Source organism: Microcaecilia unicolor, chromosome 2 (assembly GCF_901765095.1).
Source record: "Microcaecilia unicolor chromosome 2, aMicUni1.1, whole genome shotgun sequence".
Classification (NCBI taxonomy): Eukaryota; Metazoa; Chordata; class Amphibia; order Gymnophiona; family Siphonopidae; genus Microcaecilia; species Microcaecilia unicolor.
This window is the reverse complement of record NC_044032.1, coordinates 608,602,016-608,625,633: the sequence shown is the minus strand read 5'-3', so window position 1 is coordinate 608,625,633 and position 23,618 is coordinate 608,602,016. Positions and strand designations below refer to the sequence as shown.

Sequence of the window (23,618 nt, the reverse complement as noted above, 5' to 3'; positions counted from 1 at the left end):
CACTCGGGGCGGATCGGCCCTCCCGCAGGTAAGAATGCGGTCCGGGGGGGGGGGTTGCACTCCGGGGGGGGGGGTGCGCCGCAGAGTGGGGAGTCACGCCGTGCTGCACCCGGGGGGTGCGCAGTGGCGACCCGCCCCGGGTGCCATTAGCCCTCGCTACGGCACTGATTGGGAGCATTTTCAGATAAGTATAAATATTAGGTACATAAATCATTTAAGCACATTCAATTTTACAAAACACTAGATTCTTTAAACTTTCTTTTCCCCTGACTTTCAGATTTCCAGAGACCTTCAAGGATCTCAACATGTAAGTTTTCCTCTACTCTTTTTTTCTTCATTTAATTATATCTCACTTATTGTTCAGGTTTCCTTTACTATTTTCTCTTATGTGCACTTTTTGAAATAGTTTCAGTCACTTAGCTGTTCTCTTTGTTTTCTCTCTGGCTCTCTTGAACGGTGGGCGCCTTTTCTTTCAGGTGATGATCTCCAGCATCAGCTTTCTTCCAGTCTTTTCCTAGTAACCTGTTCTCACCAATACAGCTCCTTCCCAACTGCCAGCCTGAGCTGTTTGTCACTCTCCTGAGAGTTCCATCAGCATGCGGAATACTCAGCGCATGCACACAGACTATTCAGTTTCACTGCACTGCTCACTATCTCCACACCAGATCTAGAATGAGCCAGGTAATCTTTTCAAATTTAACCCATAGGGTTGCACATATATTAACTGCAGCGTATGGCCAAACGTATATACTAGACTTATACCCCCAGATTCTATAAATGGTGATAAAAGTTGCGTGCGCAAATCAGCATGCGTAGCCAGTTTGCATGTGCAATTTAATTGGTTAACAAGCTAACCAGCACTGATAATTAGCCACTAACAAGCGGTTATTGGCACTAATCAGAATTTATGCACGCAACTTTCGAAGCATATTCTGTAAGGTAGTGCACATAAATTCTAATGTGCAGATCACAAAAGGGGGCATGACCATGGGAAGGGCATGGGTGGGTCATACACATTCCTAAAAATTACACACACTGTTACAGAATATGCCTGGTCCGTACCTAAATAAAGCATGGGCATTTACATTAGGTTTTAGTTGGCATAAATGGCTGCACCTAAATTTTAGTCATGGGGCGGTCACTACGTGTATTCTATAAACCGCGTCTAACTTTAGGCAAGATTTAAAGAATAGCTCTAAGCGCGTTTTGTTTCAGCGCTGATTTTTTTTTCGGCACCATATATAGAAACTGGTCTATAGGGCTTGATATTCAGCCTGTGGTTATGTAGTTACTTGGCCAGTTAGCAGACTAAAATTCACCGTTAACTGGCTAAGATTTGCTCTTTGTGCCTCCACCCCTGCCCCTCTCATAAACTATCCAGTTTTGGCGTAGGTGGTTAGAGGGGATACTCAGGAACACTATCGGGCTAAGTACCATTGAATATACCCATAAAGGCCCACACAAGTGATTTAAATGACCAGGAGCCTCTTCTAGTTATTTAAATCACTTTGAATATTGACCCCATAGGTGCCCAATGTCTGCACCTATGACCCTTGTTTTAGAAGCATCTCGATATCTGAATGGCATTATTTAAACATTTGGAGAGACTGAGACATTTAAATGTCATTTTGGAATGAGATCTTTCAGACGTCAGAAAGCCAAGTGCATCCAGATGACAAGGGGGCATGGGGAGGGCAGGGAGAAGGAGGCACCACATTTCAACCACTTAGACCACACTCAGCTCCCCCCTCTAACATAGTCAGTCCTATTAGAAAACCAGATCTCCCTAACATGATGAGTCCTATTAGGGCACCCAATCCCCTCAACAAAGACAACCTCTCCAGAGTGCCTGTCCTCATGGGAGGCCCTCACGTGAGCATGAGTCCGACACATATTATGTTATGTTATATTACACCAGTACTTTAACAGTTCTATGCGGATTACACAAATTAAAAAGACTGGATAAACAATATTCCAGGAATCAACAAATATACTAACAGATCACAGTTTAAGCCACATGCCCTCCCCCCCATCCCCTGACCCATTCTCTGTGCTTATTGGGGGTTCCTGGTGTCCAATGGGATGACAGAGATGCTCATTCACTCCCATCTTGTGGCTGCCAGGAACCAAAATGGCTACCAAGACCTTTAGTCATAAAAAAATCTGATATTACCTCTTGAGGTGAAGTTTCTAAAATGCCCATATTTGGAAGCCAGAGCCTTAGTGGCAATATCATGGTATTACCACTAGAGGTCTCAGTGGCCATTTTAGATCCTGGCAACCATGAGGCAGGAGCAAGTGGGCATTGCTCTTGCCCCACTAGACACCAGAGACCCTTGCTAAGCCTGGGGACTAGATGGGAGGGAGGGAAGAGGAACAAGTGGCTTAAGGCTAGTTCAGTGGGCCTTGGGATTCAGGGGGGTTAGTTTGGTGGAGGCTTCCATTTGTTGGGCATGTGTCTACATGGGGGACTCTCTGGGGGAATCCAGAGGGGCTGTCTTCACTGTGGAGAAGCAGGTGTCCTAATAGGGCTCACTATGTTGGGAGGGATTGGGGGTCCTAATAGGGCTCACTGTGGGTGTGAAAGTGCAGTCAAGGTGACAGGGGTGTGCTGTTGGGGAATGATTTACCATCAGAGACTAGGATCAGGCCTGATCATGGCGTAGAAGTGCGGGAGAATTGTGCCTGAGCATGCACTCAGCACAATCCTCCCGCACTTGTTTGACAGGTCTGGGCTGTCAAAAGCCCAAACCTGTCAAACACGGGCTGGAGGTCCATGGGACCACCAGGTCCCAACTACCCCTGCCCCGAGCAACATGGGCTGATGGTCTGGAGGACCTCCGCCCCCCCCCCCACGATCTCCCCCCCAGGTTCAGGAGGGCTGGAGATCCGGTGGGTCTCCAGCCCCCCTAACTCCCCTCAACAAACAGTCCCTGGTGGCCTAGAGGGTGACCAACCAACCCCCCCCCCCCAGCGATAGGGGGGGCTGGAGGTCCGCTGGACCACCGGTCCCCCGACAATACCCCCCCCCCAGATTCAGGGAGGGCTGGAGATCCGGTGGGTCTCCAGCCCCCCAACCCCTCAGCAAAGGGTCCCTGGTAGTCCAGTGATCAATCCACCCCCTCCCTCCCTCCTTACCTACCTAACCCCCCTACCCCCCTACCTTGTGGGTTGGAGGAGGGAGGTAGCCTGCCTGCCTCCCTCCTCTTCCTTTGACGTCGCAAAATGGCGGTGCCCAGCCCTGCCCAGTGTATCTTGGGATGCGCTGGGTGGGGCTACACACCATATAAGGGAATTTCTCCCTTATATGGTGTGTAGCCCTGCACAGCGCATCCCAGGATACACTGGGAAGGGTTGGGCACTGCCATTTTGCGGCGTTGAAGGAAGAGGAGGAAGGCAGGCTACCTCCTTCTTCCAACCCACAAGGTAGGGGGTAGGGGGGGGGGAGGTAGGGAGGAAGGGGGCGGATTGATCACTGAACCACCAGGGACCCTTTGCTGGGGGGTTGGGGGGCTGGAGACCTACCGGATCTCCAGCCCTCCCTGAACCTAGGGGGGTATCGTCGGGGGGGGGGGGACCAGTGGTCCAACGGACCTCCAGCTCCCCTGTCGCTGGGGGGGGGGGGTGGTTGGTCGCCCAGGGACTGTTTGTTCAGGGGAGTTGGGGGGGGGGGGGCTGGAGACCCACTGGATCCCTGAACCTGGGGGGGGGGGATTATCGTGGGGGTCCAGGTTTGCTTTGTTGGGGGGAATGGGGGCCTGCCAACATCCAATTGCATGCTAGACAGGGCTCACCATTCCTCCCCAATGATCTGCAAACCCTAACGCCAGCTCGGAGCTGGCGTAGGGTTTGCCGTGGCTAGTGACCCAATCTTTGGTGCGCTGGTTGCGAAATATTGGGGATGAATATGTTTAGCCCTGTTTTGCATGCTAGTTGCGTTCAGAGCCCTCAAGTGGGTTGTTTCACACACTCGAGGGCTCTGATCATGGGGCGGTATCGCCGGCATTTGCTTCTGATCATCCCCCTGTAAATGCCCCAAACAAATGGCATTTCTGGCCAGTTAAAATCACTTTGAATATCGGCCCCAATGCTTCTAATAAAGCAGCCTGAAATCTCACACTGATGAATAGGATTTACCTGATGTATTCCGAGCTTTTTCTTAGTTTCATGGAAAGAAACTTTACAGCTTTTTCGCTTGCAAATGTAGAATAGGATATGGTAGCAGGATACTCAGTCTCTTCACAAGGCACAGGGCAGGTCGTATTGTGTGTTCCCACTGAACATACCCCCAATATTTCTATGTTATCTGAAATGTCAAGGAGATAAAGAAGAGCTGAAAAAATGTGGATGAAAGAATGCCACATGCATAAGCGTTCTACATGGAGAAGAAACTGACATTAGACACAGTCTCGGACAAAATATATTTTTATACCTTTTCTTAACGCAATTAAAAAATAAAAATAAATTTGTGTTTAAATGTGCTCAGTCCATGCCTATTGCAACCATTATATCCCCAGAGGGATATGTGAAATGGCGAGAATGAGTGGATGAATGGAGTATGATTTGAGCACAAACACGAGCACGCTATATCCTCAAGGGAAGTGATTATTTTGTTATATATTTTTGTCTTTGGACAATTGACTTGTTTTGTTTGTGGGGCTAGTAATATTGGTGTCTTTGAACATTCATGTACCTCCCTATGCTTAAATCAAATAACTGAATTGCTGGCATGTGCTGGGCTTAGAGTTTAGCATATTACAATGTAACACATAGTTAGCAGTGCTTAAATATGTTAGGCAATGCGTTTCAATATACAGTATTTTGTTTGCTATAATGTAATATCCCATATATGGTGAAGACCTTACAGCTGGTTCAAGTGTATGTACATACATAATAAGGAGGCGGAACATCGAATGTGCAATGATGGTTCCATCTGTGACACGACCACATATTCCCTCTGGGGATATAATGGTTGCAATAGGCATGGACTGAGCACATTTAAACACAATTTTTAAAAAAAAAATTTTAATTGCTTTAAGAAAAGGTATAAAAAATATATTTTGTCCAAGTTGTTGTTTGAGGTAATTAGTTTGACTTGGGGTATCTACACCTGTTCTTCCATTTATATTGCTTATTAGACACAGTCTGCCAGTCTGCTCATTTTAAGGACAACTGTACAAATAGTTTTTTGAAAATTGCCCTCAGTATGGAAAAAAGTCATTCCAATTAAATAGAATTAAGCCGGTTAAATGCTAATATTCAGCATGAGATAGCTGGCTATCTCGGCTGAATATTAGCGCTTACCCCCGGATTCTATATAGTGCACTTAGATTTAGGTGCCAAAATTAGTGCAGACTCTATAAAACTGTGCATAACTTAATTGTTTTAACAAGCTAATGAGCGCTGATATCAGCACTTAACAAGCAATAATGAGCACTAAATTGGCACTGATTAGAATTTAGGTGCACAACTCAGTGTATTCTGTAAAGACTAGCCGTTGAGCCCGTAAAAACGGGCTGGTATTGGGGTTTTCCTTCCCCCTCCCTCCCTCCCCCCCCTCCCCGCGAGGTCGCCACCGCTACCGTCCCACCCCTGGAGTTGCCACCATCCCTCCACCCGGCCTGGACCTTCTCTCCGCTACTAAACTTACACATTCATTCGCCGGAACGCAGCACGCACATCAGCTGAACTGCCGTCGGCCCTTCCTTCTCTGCCTGTGTCCCGCCCTCCTGTGACGTAACGTCAGCAAGGGCAGGACACAGGCAGGGAAGGAAGGCCGACGGCAGCTCAGCTGATGTGCATGCTGCGTTCCGGCGAATGGATGTGTAAGTTTAGTAGCGGAGAGAGAGGGGCCCGGGCCGGGTGGGGGGGGGGGGAGGAACGGTAGCGGCGATCTCAGGCGGGCGGGCGGAGGGAGCGGTATCAACCTCGGCGGCGCAGTTTTCCTCTCTGTCCCACCCTCGTCATCATGTATTGACGCGGGGGCGGGACAGAGAGGGAATACTCTACTGCGCATTTGCGAGTGAGTCGGTCACTCGCCGTTTATATGTTTGATGTGCGCCAAACGTCTAACGTGCGTAGGCAAAAATGGGCATGGTTATGGGCAGGGAAATGGGCATTTCATGGGCGTTCTGAAATTTAGGCACCCGGTTATAGAATTTTGACCAGTGCACCTAAATCTATGGTCCAGGATTTGTGCCATGTTTTAGCTGGTGTAAATGGATGCACGCAGATTTAGACGCTGAAATATTAACTAAGCGTATTCTTTAAGTGGCACCTAAGGTGCCAATTATAAAATACGCTTAGTTGGCATTGATTTCAGCACCAATTTTTTGGGCACCGTATATAGAATCTCCTCTCTAGCGGCTAGCCTGGTGATCAGCTATGTCACACGAAATAGCTGGTTAGTGCCAATATTCATTGGTTGACCGGTTAAGTTTAGCGGATAGATAGACTCGCATAAATAGCAGGTCTATCTTTGGCCGCTATAACTTAGTCATTCACCCAATGAATATCGGCTTAACCAGCTATATGCATAGTAGCCAAATTCCTCCCCCCAACTCCAAAAATTCAATGCTGGTCGCTGGATATAGACTGACATTGAATTTCTGGGTTTTCCACTGACCATGGGAGTTAGCCAGGCTGTCTTCCACAGTCTCAATATCGAGAAGAACCTCATTCCTAAGTCATGACATGTGAAGTATGAACTCAATCTCAAATTTATTGTTAACACTCACCATAAAACTTACATCATGCCAAAGAGAGCTTGCCTCTGGAATTCACAAAATGTAACATGTATAGGTAAACTATCCAGGTGTGTTTGTATATTCTTTTTCATCTGGCCTGTGGCACACACAAAGATGGGAAAAGTTTCTGCATCTTTCTGCTACATTTTCTTAGACTGCAATTCTTGGTATCAATCATATGGTTTTATTTACGACTATTTTGGATCACTAATTTAAATATTAGCATCTCGTCTGAGTGGTGTAGAATGGGTAAAAGTAAATCGATTTTTTACTCTTTCAAAAAGTACACAGACCAGGGGACACTCAATGAAGTTACATGGAAATACTATTAAAACAAATAGGAGCAAATATTTTTTCACTCAAAGAATAGTTAAGCTCTGGAACTTGTTGCCGGAGAATGTGATAACATTGGTTAGCGTATCTGGGTTTCAAAAAGGTTTGGACAAGTTCCTGGAGGAAAAGTCCATAGTCTGAGCCACTGCTTGCTCTGGGATTGGTAGCATGGAATGTTGCTACTATTTGGTTTCTGCAAGGTACTAGTGACTAGATTGGCCACTGTTGGGAACAGGATACTGGGCTACATGGACCATTGGTCTAACCCAGTATGGCTATTCTTATGTGCTTATGTCTATGAGGCAGGCACTTTCATAGCTTCCTTATTTTAATACTTGGGTTCTAGTTTGGGTTATTTCTTTTATGCCTATTCAGTTTAGATTTTGGATATTGCTTTACTCCCCATTACCTCACTATGAGGTTGTTTCATGCATCCAACAGCATTTATATAAAGATACTCTGGTCGATATTCAGCCTGCAGAGGGCAGCATTTTTAAAATGCTGCCACTGTGGGCAAAAATTGCCCCAGGTATTCAATGCTCGACCATGTCCAGGCACTGGCATTGAATATCAGTGGCAAATTAAAGTTGTTCTCAAAGCCAAATCTTATGTGGGTCATAGTCGATATTTAGTCCACGACCCACATAAGATCCTGCTGCAGGTTGGTGCCCCCTGCTCCTCCCATCCCCCCTCCCTTCTACCTCAAATATGTAAAAGTGCCGACCAAGCTCCCACCACCAACCCCATCCCCTTCCATCCTGTAGGCTCCCCTGGGCCTACTTTGTAGACACCTGCTGGTCCAGTGAGATTGGACACATCCCATCCCTATTAAAACAATTTGTTTATCAGTTCTGAGATGATGGAAAGTAGAATTATTTTGTTGTATGCTTTTGGATTTCATGTATTCATACAAAGTGGCCATCATATATCCACATACTACATACGTGTAGCAAATGTATATAGGGTTGGGAGGTAGAGGGAAGGGTTGATGTCCAGCAGTGAATATAGTAAATGCTTTTCACGTTATCTTCCCACATTGAGAATCTAACTTACTTTCCTTGACCTCCCCCTCTCTCATACTATTACATTTAGGAACCTGGTGAAAATAGTCTCCTAAATATGGGACTTAGCAGTAGTCATTTTTCAGAGGGGCCCATTTAGGTATCTAACTTCTACGCTGCCCCTGCTGCTTTCATAGGAGTCACAATTACATGGAGGCTAAGGCTAAAATTCTGAACTACTGTAACAGGAACATTAAAATACTCACAGAGTGCAGGAGATACACAGTTGTAGAACTTTTCTAGATCACATTCCATTCCATTCCCTGTTTGATCAAAACAAAATATTATTTAGAAAGGTGGATTACAAATCGAACAGATGGATAAACATGAACTGACTATAGCTTATGTTCTTAAGTTTTCATGTTATTGTGAAGGAACCTATAGGAAATTACTGCTCCCCCTTAACACTACTCCTTCACATCCCCAAGCAACCTTAAAACTCAGGCTGCAGAGAAGGGAGGGCATGGCCAAAGTAGGATAAACCCCCCCAGCACAGCTCAGTCAGGGAGGCCCAGAGGAGAGAAGAGAAACCCTCTACCCTATGCCTCCATCGCAGACATGTCAGCTGCAGAAGCTCTACGCAGGTAGGCTGATTTTATCTTTGAACCCTGTAGAACCCTGAAATCTGGAAACTGGGATTAAGTGCTGTACCTTGAGAGACAGAGCTTGAACTTTGAGACCAAGCCAGAGTAAAAGCTGTTTGTCTTGCCTTTTGAAAGACTCACTAGTGCACACCGTGGCCCTGTAGAAGTAGGCCACAAAAGCAAACTCTTGAGTCAGAAGACTGGCTCTGTTTGCTTTCTCCTTGCCTGTGAAAGAAGGTCACCCTTCCCAGCACATTAATAAATTATTTTACTTCACATTTAAATTGCTGTGTGGCTGGACCAAGAGGGCGTCCATATGCTAAGACGTTGCAATGTGGTGTTTACCTCTCATTGATTTTCCTCTATCAGGGTGAAGTGCAAAGGCAAGCAAGTGGGTAAGATCAAAAACCCTTCCCACTGCTGCTAAAAATTAGCATGTGCTAATGCTAGAGACACACATAGGAATGTCTGGATGTCTCTAGTGTTTAGCGTGTGCTAATAACGCTAGCGCACCTTAGCAAACAGGACCCTTTGAATCTAAAGTGACTCCGCAAGGTGCATTTCTGGAGCACTTGGAATTCATAAAGTTACACAAGCAATTATGATATCAGACTTAAATTCAATTCAATTAAAAGTGGAATCAGTGGAAAATTTAATGAGAAGTATACATTTCCACATAAGTTGTGCAAGCATCTACGCACGCCCAATGCACATCAAAATGGAGTTACTGCCTGACTACCGCATGGCTTTTGCTGAAAAATGGATTTGCGCGTGCCCAAAACCTGCGCCTACACTACCGCAAACCATTTTTCAGCGCACCTTAGAAAAAGGACCCCTATGTGAAGGTGATTGTGGACTGAGAGTTTAATCGAGGCGATCGTTCTCGTTGCAAATACAGGAAATTTAAGATAGAACTGAACTATGAGTTTGAATGCCCTGATATCTTGTGGAGAGTATGTTTTGCGATGTGTTGACCATCTGAAGAAAAGCACTTGAATTGTACAGACCAAGTTGACAAGTTTATGAACTTTTTTTTTTTTTTACAAGATCCTGTTAGTAAAGCATGTTGAAGTTCAATACTGAGACTGCTGACTGATCTTTGAGTTAGAATGCCCAGAGAAAGAGTACCCTAGGTCTACTGGATTTATTCTGGCTCCGGCCTACGCCTAGCTCACGTGATCCTACTAGTGGAGCTGTGTGTGTGGCAGTAAAAGTATTCTGTTTGTGTGATCCCGCTCCAGAGTGGAGCTGAGCTGGAGGTGTGTCCGGGGTTACACAAAGAACAACTCAGTTTTCACTTAACTTTCCAACTGTAAGTAATATTAAATATAAACTTTTTTTTTTTGTTCCTTCTTGTTTTCATAACAAGCTGCTAAAATTTGGACTCTACTCCCTAAGGAAACTAAATTTGAATCACACTATATGACATTTTGGCAGAAATCAAAACTTTTTGTTTTCTAAAACTTTGGAAATCTAATTTACTATTTATTTATTTATTAGGATTTATTTACCCCCTTTTTGAAGGAATTCACTCAAGGATGTGTACAGCAAGAATAAGAGAAACGTAAGCAATAGACAATTACAGCAGTAAAAATATTCAAACAATAATGCAAGCAAAGATGGAACATATAGAAAAGAGAGAGTAACAGAAGTAAGAAAATAAGGTACTAATTTAAAGAAAGCTGCAAATGATATCAGTAAGGTCTATATCTAAATTTCCCAGTAACAGATTGGCTTCTTTGTTGTAATGTATGATTTATTTATTTAGTTAGTTACAACATTTATATCCCACAATATTCCCGCCCATGGGCAGGCTCAATGTGGCGTACAATAGTTAATAAACAAACCATAACACAATAGCACAAAAGTACAGTGGACAGGGTCACAGGAGGGGGAAAGAGAAGTCTGATGAGGGAATGAAAGAGAGGGTGGGTGATTGGGTATCACAGAGTGAGCTGTGGGCTAAAAGGCTGCATCTCCTGCAGGACTCGTGGTAAACGCTCTGCCAAAAAGGAAGGTCTTGAGACGTTTCTTAAAGGTCAGGTGATCTGAAGTGATTTTGATGTCCCGAAGCAGCCCGTTCCACAGTTGAGTGCTGAGATAAGGAAAAGAGGAGCCATAGATGGCCTTATATTTGAGGCCACGGGAAGCAGGGTAATGGAGAGTGAGGAAGCACAAATCTTGTAATTACAGAATATAAGAAATGTAGGGGCGTATCTGGACTTCAGCAGTAGGGGGGGTCAGAGCCGAGGTGAGGGGGCACATTTTAGCCCCCCCCCCGGCGCCATTGCCGACACCCCCCACCATTGCTGACACCCCCTGCCGCCGCCAGCACCACCTCCAACAAGTTTGACCCCCCCCTCTCCACCCGCCTGCACACCAGCCATCTGTCGCCGTCTGTACCTTTGCTGGTGGGGGACCCAACCCCCCGCCAGCCAAAGTCTTCGTCCTGCGTTTGGTTTCTTCTGAGTCTGACGTCCTGCTGCACGTACCACTCAGAAGAAACCAAACGCAGGACGAAGACTTCGGCTGGCGGGGGTTGGGGTCCCCCGCCAGCAAAGGTACAGGCGACGATGGCGGGCTGGCGGGGGAGGGGGGTTGAGAAGGGCGTCAGTAGGGGGGGGTCCAGGGCCAAATTTACGGGGGCCCAGGCCCCCGTGGCCCCATAGCAGCTACGCCCCTGTATTGTATTGAATGCAGCATCATTATGGCTTTTGCTGTTGCTTTATCTCTGTTTGGCTACTTTAAGATCATCACATATGATCACCCCCACTTCCTGCTGTTCTTTCTTACACTGAAGTACTTCATCCCTCATCATCCAAATAAGCCTGAGCATATGCTTGATGAGGTCTTGTATCTTATTAAAAAATTCTTTAAAAAATGTAGCAGGGGCTCCATGGAGCCCGAAACGAAGTACCCTGAAATGTTACAAGCCCTGATGGGTAGTACAAGTGGTTTCTGTTCTTTTGACTTTTCTTCTAAAGGAATCTGCCAGTACTCTTTTGTAAGACCTATGGTGGATAGGAATTGAGCTTTCCCCAACTGTTCTACTAGCTCATCCACCCAGGACATAGGGTAAGCATCAAAATGGGTGATACTACTAACACCCAATAGTCCACACGAAAATGGATGGATCCATCAGGTTTTGGAACCAGAACAATGGGACTAGCCCATTCACTAGTTGACTCTTCAATTATCCCCAATTGCAACACTTCAACTACCCCCTGTTCCACTTCTTACTTTCCTCTTTTCTTGACACCGGTGGATCTGCATTGTTGCAATAAATAGGATGTGAATTGAAGATAGTGGATGGTGGCTTCTGGTTTCTTAAGTTATTTTATGATTGATATTTTCTGTCCTATTTTATTTGGCTTTCTTTTCCACTAATTTTATGTCTTTTTATTGTAAGCCGCTATGATCTGTTCTCAGCAATGGTGGAATACAAAAATTTTAATAAACATAGACATTTGCTTCTGGGAGTTAGTAAGATTTCTGCCTAATCACTCTTCCTGGCATTATTTCTATCCAGTGAGTCTCCACATGGATATGATCCAACATCGGAGAAAACACACCCTGGAACTAATGTATCAATCAAAGAAGTTGTAATTTCTGTTGGGGATATAGAGAGTCCCTGACTTTAATGGAGTGCTCATCTCCTACTTCCCCCTATGTCCGGCACTAATTCTCCTTCTTCCTCCACTACTTCTCCAACTAGCCCTTCTCTTTCTACCCAGGGCTTTAAAAGGTTTACATGGAAAAGAAAAGATGATAACTTTTTTATTGGACATAACTTAATACATTTCTTCATTAGCTTTCGAAGGTTGCCCTTCTTCGTCAGATCGGAAATAAGCAAATGTGCTAGCTGACAGTGTATATAAGTGAAAACATTCAAGCATTACTATGACAGTCTGACAGGGTGGGAGGATGGGGGTGGGTAGGAGGTACTCCAGTGGTTTAGAATAGGGATTACCCAGTAAATCATAGGTTGAATAATTAGTAATACTTTAATTAATTTTATTTAAATTAGTGAGATGGCCACAGTATTATGAAATACATTTAAAGTCCCTTTAGAGGAATTCCTGGAGAGAGAAAAAAAGTAGTCAGGGTTTTGCCTCCCAACTTGTTTTGTTATTAGAGAGGTTAGGAAGAAGACAACAACTGCGAGAGAACACCGGCGACTCAGTTCATCCAAGGGCCCCCACGCAAGAAAGAATCTACTCAAATTGGCTATAAACTGATCTGTTGCAGATAAGTGCCAATTCTAAAGGAAAACTTTATTCATTTGAATTTGCATAAGAAAAGGAGAGAGTTAATAAAATACCTACCTGAAGTGACGATGGTTCTCTTTAAGAAGTGAAGGGGAACTGAAGATTAGATGAGAATTGTTACATTCCAAATTTCACATTGTTATATTCTAAGGAGTGCTAGTTAGGGATTGGAAACATTGTTATTTATTCACTGTTCAGCCACAAATGTTAACGTGTTGTTGTTTTGGCATGGAATACATGCAATAAAGTATTCCATTATTAAAAGTTCTTTATTTGACTGAGAAGTGAGAGGGTGCTTTTTACCAAAAACTGGAAAAATTCCTAAATTTAGCTTATTTTCCTCTCTTGCTTTCTTGAGGGCAAGAGACGGGGTTAGTGTTCTTTTGTCCCCTCTCCACTCCTGAGCACTGGGTTTCTGGAAGCGCTGCCATGACTATTGACATCAGGCGAACCAGAACCTAGTGATCACCATACAACTAGCTCAGGCATGGGGGAGGGGTAACAGTATGATTATCTCTCAGTTGGTGAACATCACATGTGTGTGCAGTTGGTCAAAGAGATCCTAGTTGTAAGAGAACAAGTCTAATCTCTTGAGGCTAGAGTCACGTATTTGGAAGAGCTGTGGCAGACAGAGAGTTGCATAGAGGAGACCTATAGGGACATAGTAGAGAAGTCCCAAACTTTGTGCTGCTTTGGAGGAGGAATATCACTTATAAGGAAAGCATAACTTTAGTGACATAGGAAGGAATCCTGTGGCTGGAACCTTCCTTCTAGGGGATGCAATATCTTCTTGCATTAAGGATGTATCTCCAGGAGTCTGCACATGAGGGAATGAGTAGGATGGCCAATTTAGATGGAGATTTGATTATTAAGCATAAAGACAGTTGGATTGGTTGGCATAGGGATCATTTGGGCACTTTCTTGCTTGGTGCAAAGACAGAAGACCTCAGACATCACCAAGATAAGATTTTAAACAGTGCTGGGGTGGAGCTGGCTGCCTTGATGCAACATAGGAAAATTTAGGAGGGAAGTTCTGGAGGACAAATTTAGGCTCCTAGGTAGACAGTTGAAATCCAGTTATCCAGATAGATCTCAAAGCAGTGACACTGAACATCACTGCTAACCAGATACCTCTGGATTTGCCCAAGATCTGCCCACAGATTGTTCCAGTACTATCCATCCAGATAATGCTGAAATGGTCAGAAGAAATATTCAGTGGTACTATCTGGCTGGTGGTGCTGAATATCCTTCTTAGAGGCACGTATCTGGGTAGGAGCTGCTCTAACTAGTGCCTTTTAATATCAGCCCCCTAGATCTTTAGACTATTGTCCTACTAGCTCATAATCGACACAAATCTAGCAGAACAGTTTAACAGAAAAATGAGGAGTAGAAGATGCATAGCAATGAGATCAATTTCTTTTGGCTAGTGATACACAAGTGGCATGTTTTCTCACATGATTTCCAACTCTCATTTTGATTAATGTAATGCTACAACGGCATACATATAGATTAAGTCAAATCCTCCCTTGTGTGCTACTTTTTAAAGTTAAATAATTTGCAAGATAGCTTAATGAAAAATGTTACAAAGAAATTAGGATAAGGTATCAACAATCTAATGAGAGAACATCTAGAAGAAGGGGGGTCATATGTTTGGACAGTTCAAAGACTTAATAATTTTCCAGATGTATTTTAGGTTTACATGCCCAGTGACATAAATTTATTTAAAGGTGTTTGGATCCATAGAGATCATTTTACTGAGTACAGAAGATAAGCCCTACCTGGAAGCAGAAATGGTAAACATCCACACTGGTTTTGAATATGCCTGGCTTTGCATTCCTGCACACATCCATAAGTGCTGTAGATCGTAGAATATTTAAGCTTTATGTTAGGGTTACATTCCCCCCAAGGGTATTCCTGGATAACAGTCTTTTAAAAAATATAAAACATGATGAATATCTACATTTTGGCAAAGTTTACTTTTAAGCATTTTCAAGACAATTCTATAACTGAGGGGGTGGTAGAGACCAATTCTGTAACAGAACCTAGGTGACTAGATTCTGTTATAGAATGCTACCATAACCTGGTATCGATGTACTAACACTTAGGCCAGTGGTTCCCAAATCTGTCCCAGAGGTTGTGGCAGCCATTTCTCCTGCCCATTCTTCTACTAGACTACCAGGAACTGGGCAGGTAGGTCTGAGGGGTCTTCAGGGACATGGGAGTTGGTGATGTTCCAGAAGAAAAGAGGGGGTACAGGGAGGTGGTGAGGTTACAGGGAGATAGAGGTAGAGAGAGAGGGAGGAAGGCCTATTGTTGTTCTAGGGAGTAGAAGGGAAGGACAGAGGGGATTAGGAACTAGCCAGATTCCCTTATGCATGTCCTGGAAAATATTCATCCGGGACCCGCATAAGTGTCATATGCAGGGGGCCTGAGTGGATATCAATTGGGACCTGCATTAGACCCAGCGATCAGCTTAAGATGAATTAACCACAGATATTCAGTTCCAGAGCCCAGACCCTGGCTGATATTGAATATCTGGAGCTAATTTTAAAAAATGATGACCACCATGGGCTGAATATTGACTGGTATGTGTCTTTATAAAATAGTGCTTAAGTAAGTACCTTCTTGCCCTCTTAAACCAGACACCCTGTTATAAAATGACTCACACATTTTTTAAACCAAACATTTTTGTTTTTAGTTATTCTGTAAGAAAATTCTTTTAATTACCTTAAGCTGACGAATCGAGGCATGTGCATGCATTCCTACTGGGGTCCACAAGCCCAGGCCATCAAACTGTGGCGGTTTCTCAGGTGAATGAATGACGAAAGTAATCCCAGCATCAACAAAACCAAGGGCAGGATCATCAGTAAATTCTGACTGATAGGAAGTGATTATTTCCAAGGTGAATTTCAATTGGTGTTGGTTTTCACCCTAAAGCTTTATAGACTCAGACACACCATAAATCACTGTGGGGATTCTCTCCATTAGAAACTAGAGCAAAATCAAGTCTTATTATATTGTTGCTATTATCTTTTGGGTTGATTTACTCATTTAAGAGGAGCTAATTTTAGGTGCCCCAATGCCATATGATCAGAGCTCATTCCTTAGCGGCATCTGGGCCCCAAAATTCCATTATAGAATACTGGTGCAACCTGGCATTGGTGTACCTAACATTTACGTGCCCGCAGTTACACAACCATAGACCTGGCATAACTATGTTTGCATGCATAAGGCAAGGGCATGTATGACATACTAATCAGTAAGTTCCACACATAAGTGGGAGCCCTACCCAATGCCTACCCATGCTCCACCCAGACTGCCCCAGTTTTACTGCCCCTATCAGACTGACTGTTCATGTATCCTTTAGATTGTAAGCTCTTTGAGCTGGGACTGTCCTATGTTAAATTGTACAGCGCTGCGTAACCCTAGTAGCACTTTAGAAATGTTAAGTAGTAGTATGTGCACGCACCCTTACATTTATACACTATCTGCCAGATTCTATATATCATAGCTAGTGTTCTGTGCATAAATCTAAGCGTATTCCATAACAATGTGTGCAACTTAATTGGCTTAACAAGCCAATCAGCATTGATAACAGCACTTAACAATCAATAGTAAGCATTAATTGGCAATAATTAGAATTTACACGCATCACTCACTAAGCGTATGCTGTAACTCACTGTGTCTAAATTCTAATGCACACATCCATAAAGGGGCATGGTTATGGGCTGGGAAATGGGCATTTCATGGACTTTCCCACATTTGCGCGTGTTGTTATAGAATATGGCCCAGTCTACGTAAATCTATGCACAGGGATTTATGCCACGTTTTTGTTGGTGTAAATGGATGTGCGTAGTTTTAGGTGCTGGGATTTCAACTAAGCGTATTCTATATACTGTGCTAAAATTTTATAGAATACACAGGTGAAAATGATTTCTGCACAGATTTTCCAGGTGCCATATTTTGCCCACCCATAGAGAATAGTGCTTAGGTGTCCTGCTGGCTTCCGCTACAATCACAGCGTTTTTATGAGCGACTGATCCCAGAATCTATGTTTTAACAGTTACACCAGCCAGTATATTTTTGGAATATTATATCAGCTGGTGATCCACTGCCCCTGATGTAGCCATTTTATACTGGTGAAACATGGCCATGTCAGGCTTTTTAAGTTAAATTTCTGGGAGCTTTTAATTTATTAATAAAAAGCTGTGTTTTTCAATGAATGTTCATACATCTCATAAGCTTTGTTCCTACCAAGATAACCAGATGACTGTTTTTTTTGTCTATAAGTAAATATTTATTAATCCAGATAGGATGAAAAAGAAGTATAAAACCAGGAAATATCTAATTTGTTATCTAAATATGTAAGCATATTATATATTGTGCGTATAATAGATTAGCATTAGTACGAGTAGGAAGTGGCATCCTGATCCTAATCACTTTAGACAAGGGAATTGGATGGAGAATGGGTTATTCCAGGAGGAGTTATTGGGTTAGAAACAGAGCAGAGCCTTATGGTAAAAGTAATAAGTTAGCAAAATGTACACCAACTTGAATTTTAGGAGCTTTTAATTTCAAGTTTATTAGTAACTTAATATATCACTTGTAAGAAAACTATCGAAGTGGTTTACAATTCAATATATCATAATAAGAAAACAGAACTACAATAATAGAAAGTCAAGGTAAGTCATGTAGAAAAAGAAAAAGACACAGCTAGAAACTGACACTGTACACATTGGAAACCCATATCCCAAGCAGGCAGTGAGGGGCATCAAAAACCCAAATGCCTGACAAAACAAATACATCTTGAGTTTGGTCTTAAAAATGGATAGGGTTAATACTAAATGCAAATCCAATGGGATGGAAATCCACAAGGTGGGGCCCTGCATGCAAACACGTTTATTTCTAATAGATGACAGGCAAACAGATGCACAAAGAGGAACCTGAAGGAGATGATTTTGTGAGGAACTAAGAGCTCTTGAGGGTTTATAAGGTTGCAAAAGTTCAGAGAGATAGATGGGAGAGCCAGAGTGTAAAACCTTAGATACTAAGATCAGTATTTTATTTTATTTTTTTTTTATTCATTTACATATATCATTAAACAAGAGTACATGCTTGTCAAGAAATAACTATGCTGTACATTCTCAAAAAAAAAGAAATAATTATTTTAACACAACTACCTACAGCAAGTTAAATTAAAGTCCACATTACAGAGATTCAAAATTTACGATAGGAAATAAGGGAAACATAATTTAAGGAAAATCACATTAGATCGATTACTCATTAAAGATACCCTTTTTAATTTCTAAACCTAGTACTATGATCTAATTATTCCCCTGTCCTTTTGCAACCAGGAAAGATGATAGCTGAGAGGGATCATAGAATACATACTTATTAGACTCATACTTTATTAGGCATTTGCAGGGGTACTTTAAAAAGAATGTTGCCCCTATCTGAAGTACAGCAGGTCTCATAAGTAAAAATCTCTGATGACGTTTTTGAGTTTCCTTAGTAACATCCGGGAAAAGTTGGACCTTCAAACCAAGAAATGTTTTATCTTTATTTTGGAAGAAAAGCCTCATCAACCAGTTTTTATCTGGTGATAAGGCTACAGTGGCAATTAAAGTAGAGGGGCTTACTAATTCAGTATCTGAGGATTCTAAAATCCTCGAGATATCTAGGACATTTGTCTGAGATACTTGGTTTTTTTGGGGTAAATAATATGTTTGTGTAAATGGAGGAACCATTTCTTTAGAAACTCCTAGTATCTCTGTAATATACTTCCTAAGCATTTCTCTTGGTAAGACCCCCATTCTTTTAGGAAAATTCAAAAAGCGGATATTATTATTCCTAGTTACATTCTCCAGAAATTCAGTTCGCCTCCTTAAAGTACACAAATCTTTTATCATGGTCTCTTGATGTAACTGTACAATTTTCAAATCTTTCTCCATTTCTGTTTGTCAGGTAACCATAGTCTCTACCCTAGTTTCAGCTACTTGAACCCTTTGGTCGAGATTAAGATCAGTATTTTAAAGGACACTCCATAAGGAACAGGGAGCCAATGCTCAGCCTCTAATAATGGAGTAATGTGATTGGAATGATCAGCCCCATTAAGAAGGCGCAACACAGCATGCTGTGTTTCCTTCTGAATAATTTCACATAGCAGAGCATTGCAGTAATCTAAAGTGGAGAAGCATGTATAAGAATTCGAAGGGCTGAGGCAGTGAATAATTGGTGAACAGTATAGAGCATCCTTAATTTTAAAAAACAACTTATCACAATTTGAGATACCTGGGAAGGATAAGGCAGGAAGCTATCTAGAATCACCCCTAGGCCTCAAACAATATTGAGCACAAGTAGAACACATCCACTCATATGTAAAGACTAGTAAAAAAAGGCCCGTTTCTGAAACTAATGAAACGGGCGCTAGCATGTGATTTTTTTTGTGTGTGTGTGTATGTGTCACAGAGTTATTTTGTGTGTGTGTGTGAGTGTGTGAGGGTGCGGTGTGTGTGCAGGTTGTTGATGATGGAGGTGGTGCGTCGGTGTGCGGTTGTTTCGTTAGTTTGGCAGCCAGTCTCCAGCAATTCCTAGGCAGGGAAGGAGTACTCCTCCCCCTTCCTTGGTTGCTGTTTGCTGCTGGCTGGGTTGCGGGTAATCCTTCCAGCTGGGCCGCAGCTTGTCCTGTTCGCCCATGTCCCAGATGGTGACGGGCACGTTGTTTTCCGGCTCCTCTGACTCCATGTCAAGCGATCCCAAATATAGTCTGTGCTATAGGCCCTCTGGCACTCTTCAGTACTGGCATTAGGCATTCAAAAATTTCTCCCCCCCCCCCCCCCGGTCTATTTTTGCACATACCCACAGCAGGAATATTCTTCTCTCATTCCAGCGGTGGTTCTGTGCTCTCCGTGCTGCACAGATAATGAGCCATTCTGCTGGGGAATGCTCCTCCCTTATTGTCACGTAGTTTCCTCTAATTGGTCCGTCTTACGTTGCCTAGTGTTGCCTGGGAACGGTGTTGTGATGGTCCTTTGTGTTTCAGAATGTTGAGGATGTTTTTTCTGATTGGTCCGTCATGCGAGGGCAGGGCAGAGAGACATGGTCAGTGTTGTGGCTTCACCACCATGAATCCATGAACCCTTCAGTGAGTGACTGAGTGACTTCAGAACGTTGTCTTCAGAACGTTGAGGGTGAGTTTTATTATAGTAGATAATGATATTCTATGAGGTCTATGATTCTAGAGAAAGGCTGATAATAGTTTCTCTATGGATTTATAAAATGATGCAGAAAATAAAATAGGAAACATACAAAAGGTATATGTAATTTTTGGCATTGTCATCATTTGTAAGGAGTCAAGCCTACCCCACAAGCATAAGTGTAGTGGTGTCCATGGTGCTAAAGCATCTTTTACTTTAAGAATAATCTTGTCCATATTGATCTTGGGAAAGGATGATAAACCTCTATCGAAATATATTCCTAAATATTTAATTGAAATGAAACCCATATCAGATAATCGGTAAAGTAAAATGGAACACAACAATCATTTAGTGGCATTATTTCTGTCTTGTCCCAATTAACTTTATAACCAGATAGGGATGAAAAGGTGGGAATCAGAGTAATAAGTTCAGGTAATGAGTCTTGGGAATTAGACAAATATAGTAGCACATCATTAACATATGCAAATTCAGCTTCATTAAATGAACTGCCAGCTATCCAGGGATGCTGTTGGATTGTGGCAAAAGGGGCTCCAGAGTTAAATTAAATAATAAAGGTGATATCAGGCAGGCAGTCTTATCTCATCACTCTGTGCAGGGTAAATAAGTCAGTACCTGAAACAAATACATCCACTCTATCCAGTCAAAAACCTTCTCTGAATCCAGAGAAACTGAGAGAATGGGGGGGGGGGGGGGGGAGCTAAATCTTTAATATTTGTATTATTTCTTCTTTGGAAATAGGTTAATCTGGTAAGGAGATACGTTGTGGGGATTAGTGTCATAATTCAATATTGAATAACAAAAACAGAAATATCTTCTTCAGAAGCAGAAACTTCTGAGGTATAAAGCTTAGTATAGAAGTCTTTAAAAGCTTTAAGTATAAATGGAGTAGTAGTAAGTCTCCAGATTCAGATTTTAAGCTGGCAAAATGTTGTTTAGTGCATTGTCCCTTAGGAGACCAACCAGCTTATAATCGAACGAGAAAAACGCCCAAGTTCCGACCTAAATCGGGAGATGGGCGTTTATCTCACAAAAACGAATAACGCGGTATAATCAAAAGCCGAATTTGGGACGCTTTCAACTGCACTCCGTCGCGGATGCGGACAAAGTTGACGGGGGCGTGTCGAAGGCGTGTCGAAGGCGGAACTGGGGCGTGGTTATCGGGCGAACAGAGATGGGCGCCCTTTCGCCGATAATGGAAGAAAAATATGCGATTTTAGCGAGAATTTAGGGCACTTTTCCTGGACCCTGTTTTTCCACGAATAAGGCCCCAAAAAGTGCCCTAAATGACCAGATGACCATTGGAGGGAATCGGGGATGACCTCCCCTGACTTCCCCAGTGGTCACAAACCCCCTCCCAGCACAAAATATGACGTTTCACAACTTTTTCTTTTCACCCTCAAATGTCATACCCACCTCCCTGGCAGCAGTATGCAGGTTACTGGAGCACTTATTAGGGGGTGCAGTGAACTTCAGGCAGGTGGACCCAGGCCCATCCCCCCCCTACCTGTTACAATTGTGCTGCTTAATGCGTTAGTCGTCCAACCCCCCCAAACCCACTGTACCCACATGTAGGTGCCCCCCCTTCACCCCTTAGGGCTATAGTAATGGTGTAGACTTGTGGGCAGTGGGTTTTGAGGGGGATTTGGGAGGCTCAACACACAAGGGAAGGGTGCTATGCACCTGGGAGCTCTTTTACCTTTTTTTTTTGTTTTGTAAAAGTGCCCCCTAGGGTGCCCGGTTGGTGTTCTGGCATGTGAGGGGGACTAGTGCACTACGAATCATGGCCCCTCCCACGAACAAATGCCTTGGATGTATTCGTTTTTGAGCTGGGCGCTTTCATTTTCCATTATAACTGAATAACAAAAACGCCCAGCTCACAAAGTAGCGAATAACATATGGGCGTCTATTGTTTTCGAAAATACGGTTGGCTCCACCCCTTCACGGACCCGTTCTCGGAGATAAACGCCCATGGAGATAGGCGTTATCGTTCGATTATGCCCCTCCAAATGTTTTCCAGCTTTATTAGCTTCAGAATAGTAAACAGAACTTTATTTAAAGAAGATAGCATTGGCCATGTTAGACAATAATGTGTTATATTCAAACTTAAAAGATTGTAATTTCTGAAAAACTACCAGTTTGTTTTGACAAAATAATTTAGATTCCAAGTCATGACTCTCTTTTTCCTTGATGTCAAGTGTGGAGTTAAGCTGTTTATGATTGAAATGAGGCACAACTAATGACCTCACCTTTCAGCTATGCTTTATAAGATTCCCATATCGTAATGAAAGAGAGGTTAGGGTCACAGTTGTGCTTAAAGTAGTTGATAGATGAATCCTAAATGTGATTAAGAAAAGGGCTTGTCTTTTGAGTTGAGCCAGATTGAGATTCCAAGATCTGGAGTTAGGACATTCTTCTGACCAATTTAAAGCACATGTGATGGCAGCATAATCAAATATAGAGATCTTATGAATCTTGGCCATTTGAAGCACAGGAACTAGATCTTTCGATCCAATAAAATAGTCCAGTCTAGAATAAGTTTAGTGTGCAGTAGAATAGAAGGATTATTCTCTTGTTGTTGGATGTAGAAGACGCCAGAAGTCAGACCAGCCAGTTAGATGTATTAGGGATATGAGTGACGCTCTGATGCGAAGCTTTGCTAGGTGATATTGAAATGATCTGTCCAAAAGTGGATGTATGGGAAAATTAAAATCCCCTCTGATCAGTGTATGAATTACTAGTGAGGTAGTACTAAACATAGTTAAACATAGTAGATGACGGCAGAAAAAGACCTGCACGGTCCATCCAGTCTGCCCAAGAAGATTTTTATTTGTACTGTCCTCTTCAGTGCACAGACCGTATAAGTCTGGCCAGCCCTATCCCCGCCTCCCAACCACCAGCTCTGGCACAGACCCTATAAGTCTGCCCAGCACTATCACCGCCTCCCAACTACCAGTCCCGCCTTCCACCACCAGCTCTGGCACAGACCGTATAAGTCTGCCCAGCACTATCCCCGCCGCCCAACCACCAGCCCCAGCACAGACCGTATAAGTCTGCCCAGCACTAGCCCCGCCTCCAAGGTTTCTGCTGCTGGCTCCTAGTTTCAGTGAAAATTTGTCGAGACCTGGTCTATAATGTGTCACTAGCTCCTGTCATTTTTGCTACTCCAGCCTAAAAAGGCTACTCCTCTGAAAGTTCTGAAAGGAAAATAATATTACAGGGCATGCCATGTCAATCTACCGAAATACAACTTCCAGAGGAGTAGCCATGCTAGTCTGTAGCAGGAAAAAAAAAATCTGACTAGAAGTTAACATACACACTGTCATTTTTGCCAAAATAAAATTTGTTAATATATCTTTGTTAGGATAAGTAATGCTTCAAAATAGACTTTCAAGGATAAACCCCTTTCTTT

The 23,618-nt window shown here is 43.1% G+C and overlaps 1 protein-coding gene across 1 annotated transcript in view; it reads right to left on the bottom strand.

Moving 5' to 3' along the window:
* ASIC5 (acid sensing ion channel subunit family member 5) overlaps positions 1-23,618 on the bottom strand; it is a 68,484-nt gene that overhangs the window by 15,753 nt on the left and 29,113 nt on the right. The window contains exons 5-8 of the mRNA XM_030192230.1: positions 15,720-15,869; positions 14,771-14,918; positions 8,347-8,403; positions 4,138-4,306 (exon numbers count right to left, since the gene is read on the bottom strand). Of these exons, the coding sequence (XP_030048090.1) occupies positions 4,138-4,306; positions 8,347-8,403; positions 14,771-14,918; positions 15,720-15,869 (524 nt within the window). The remainder of the gene's footprint in view (positions 1-4,137; positions 4,307-8,346; positions 8,404-14,770; positions 14,919-15,719; positions 15,870-23,618) is intronic.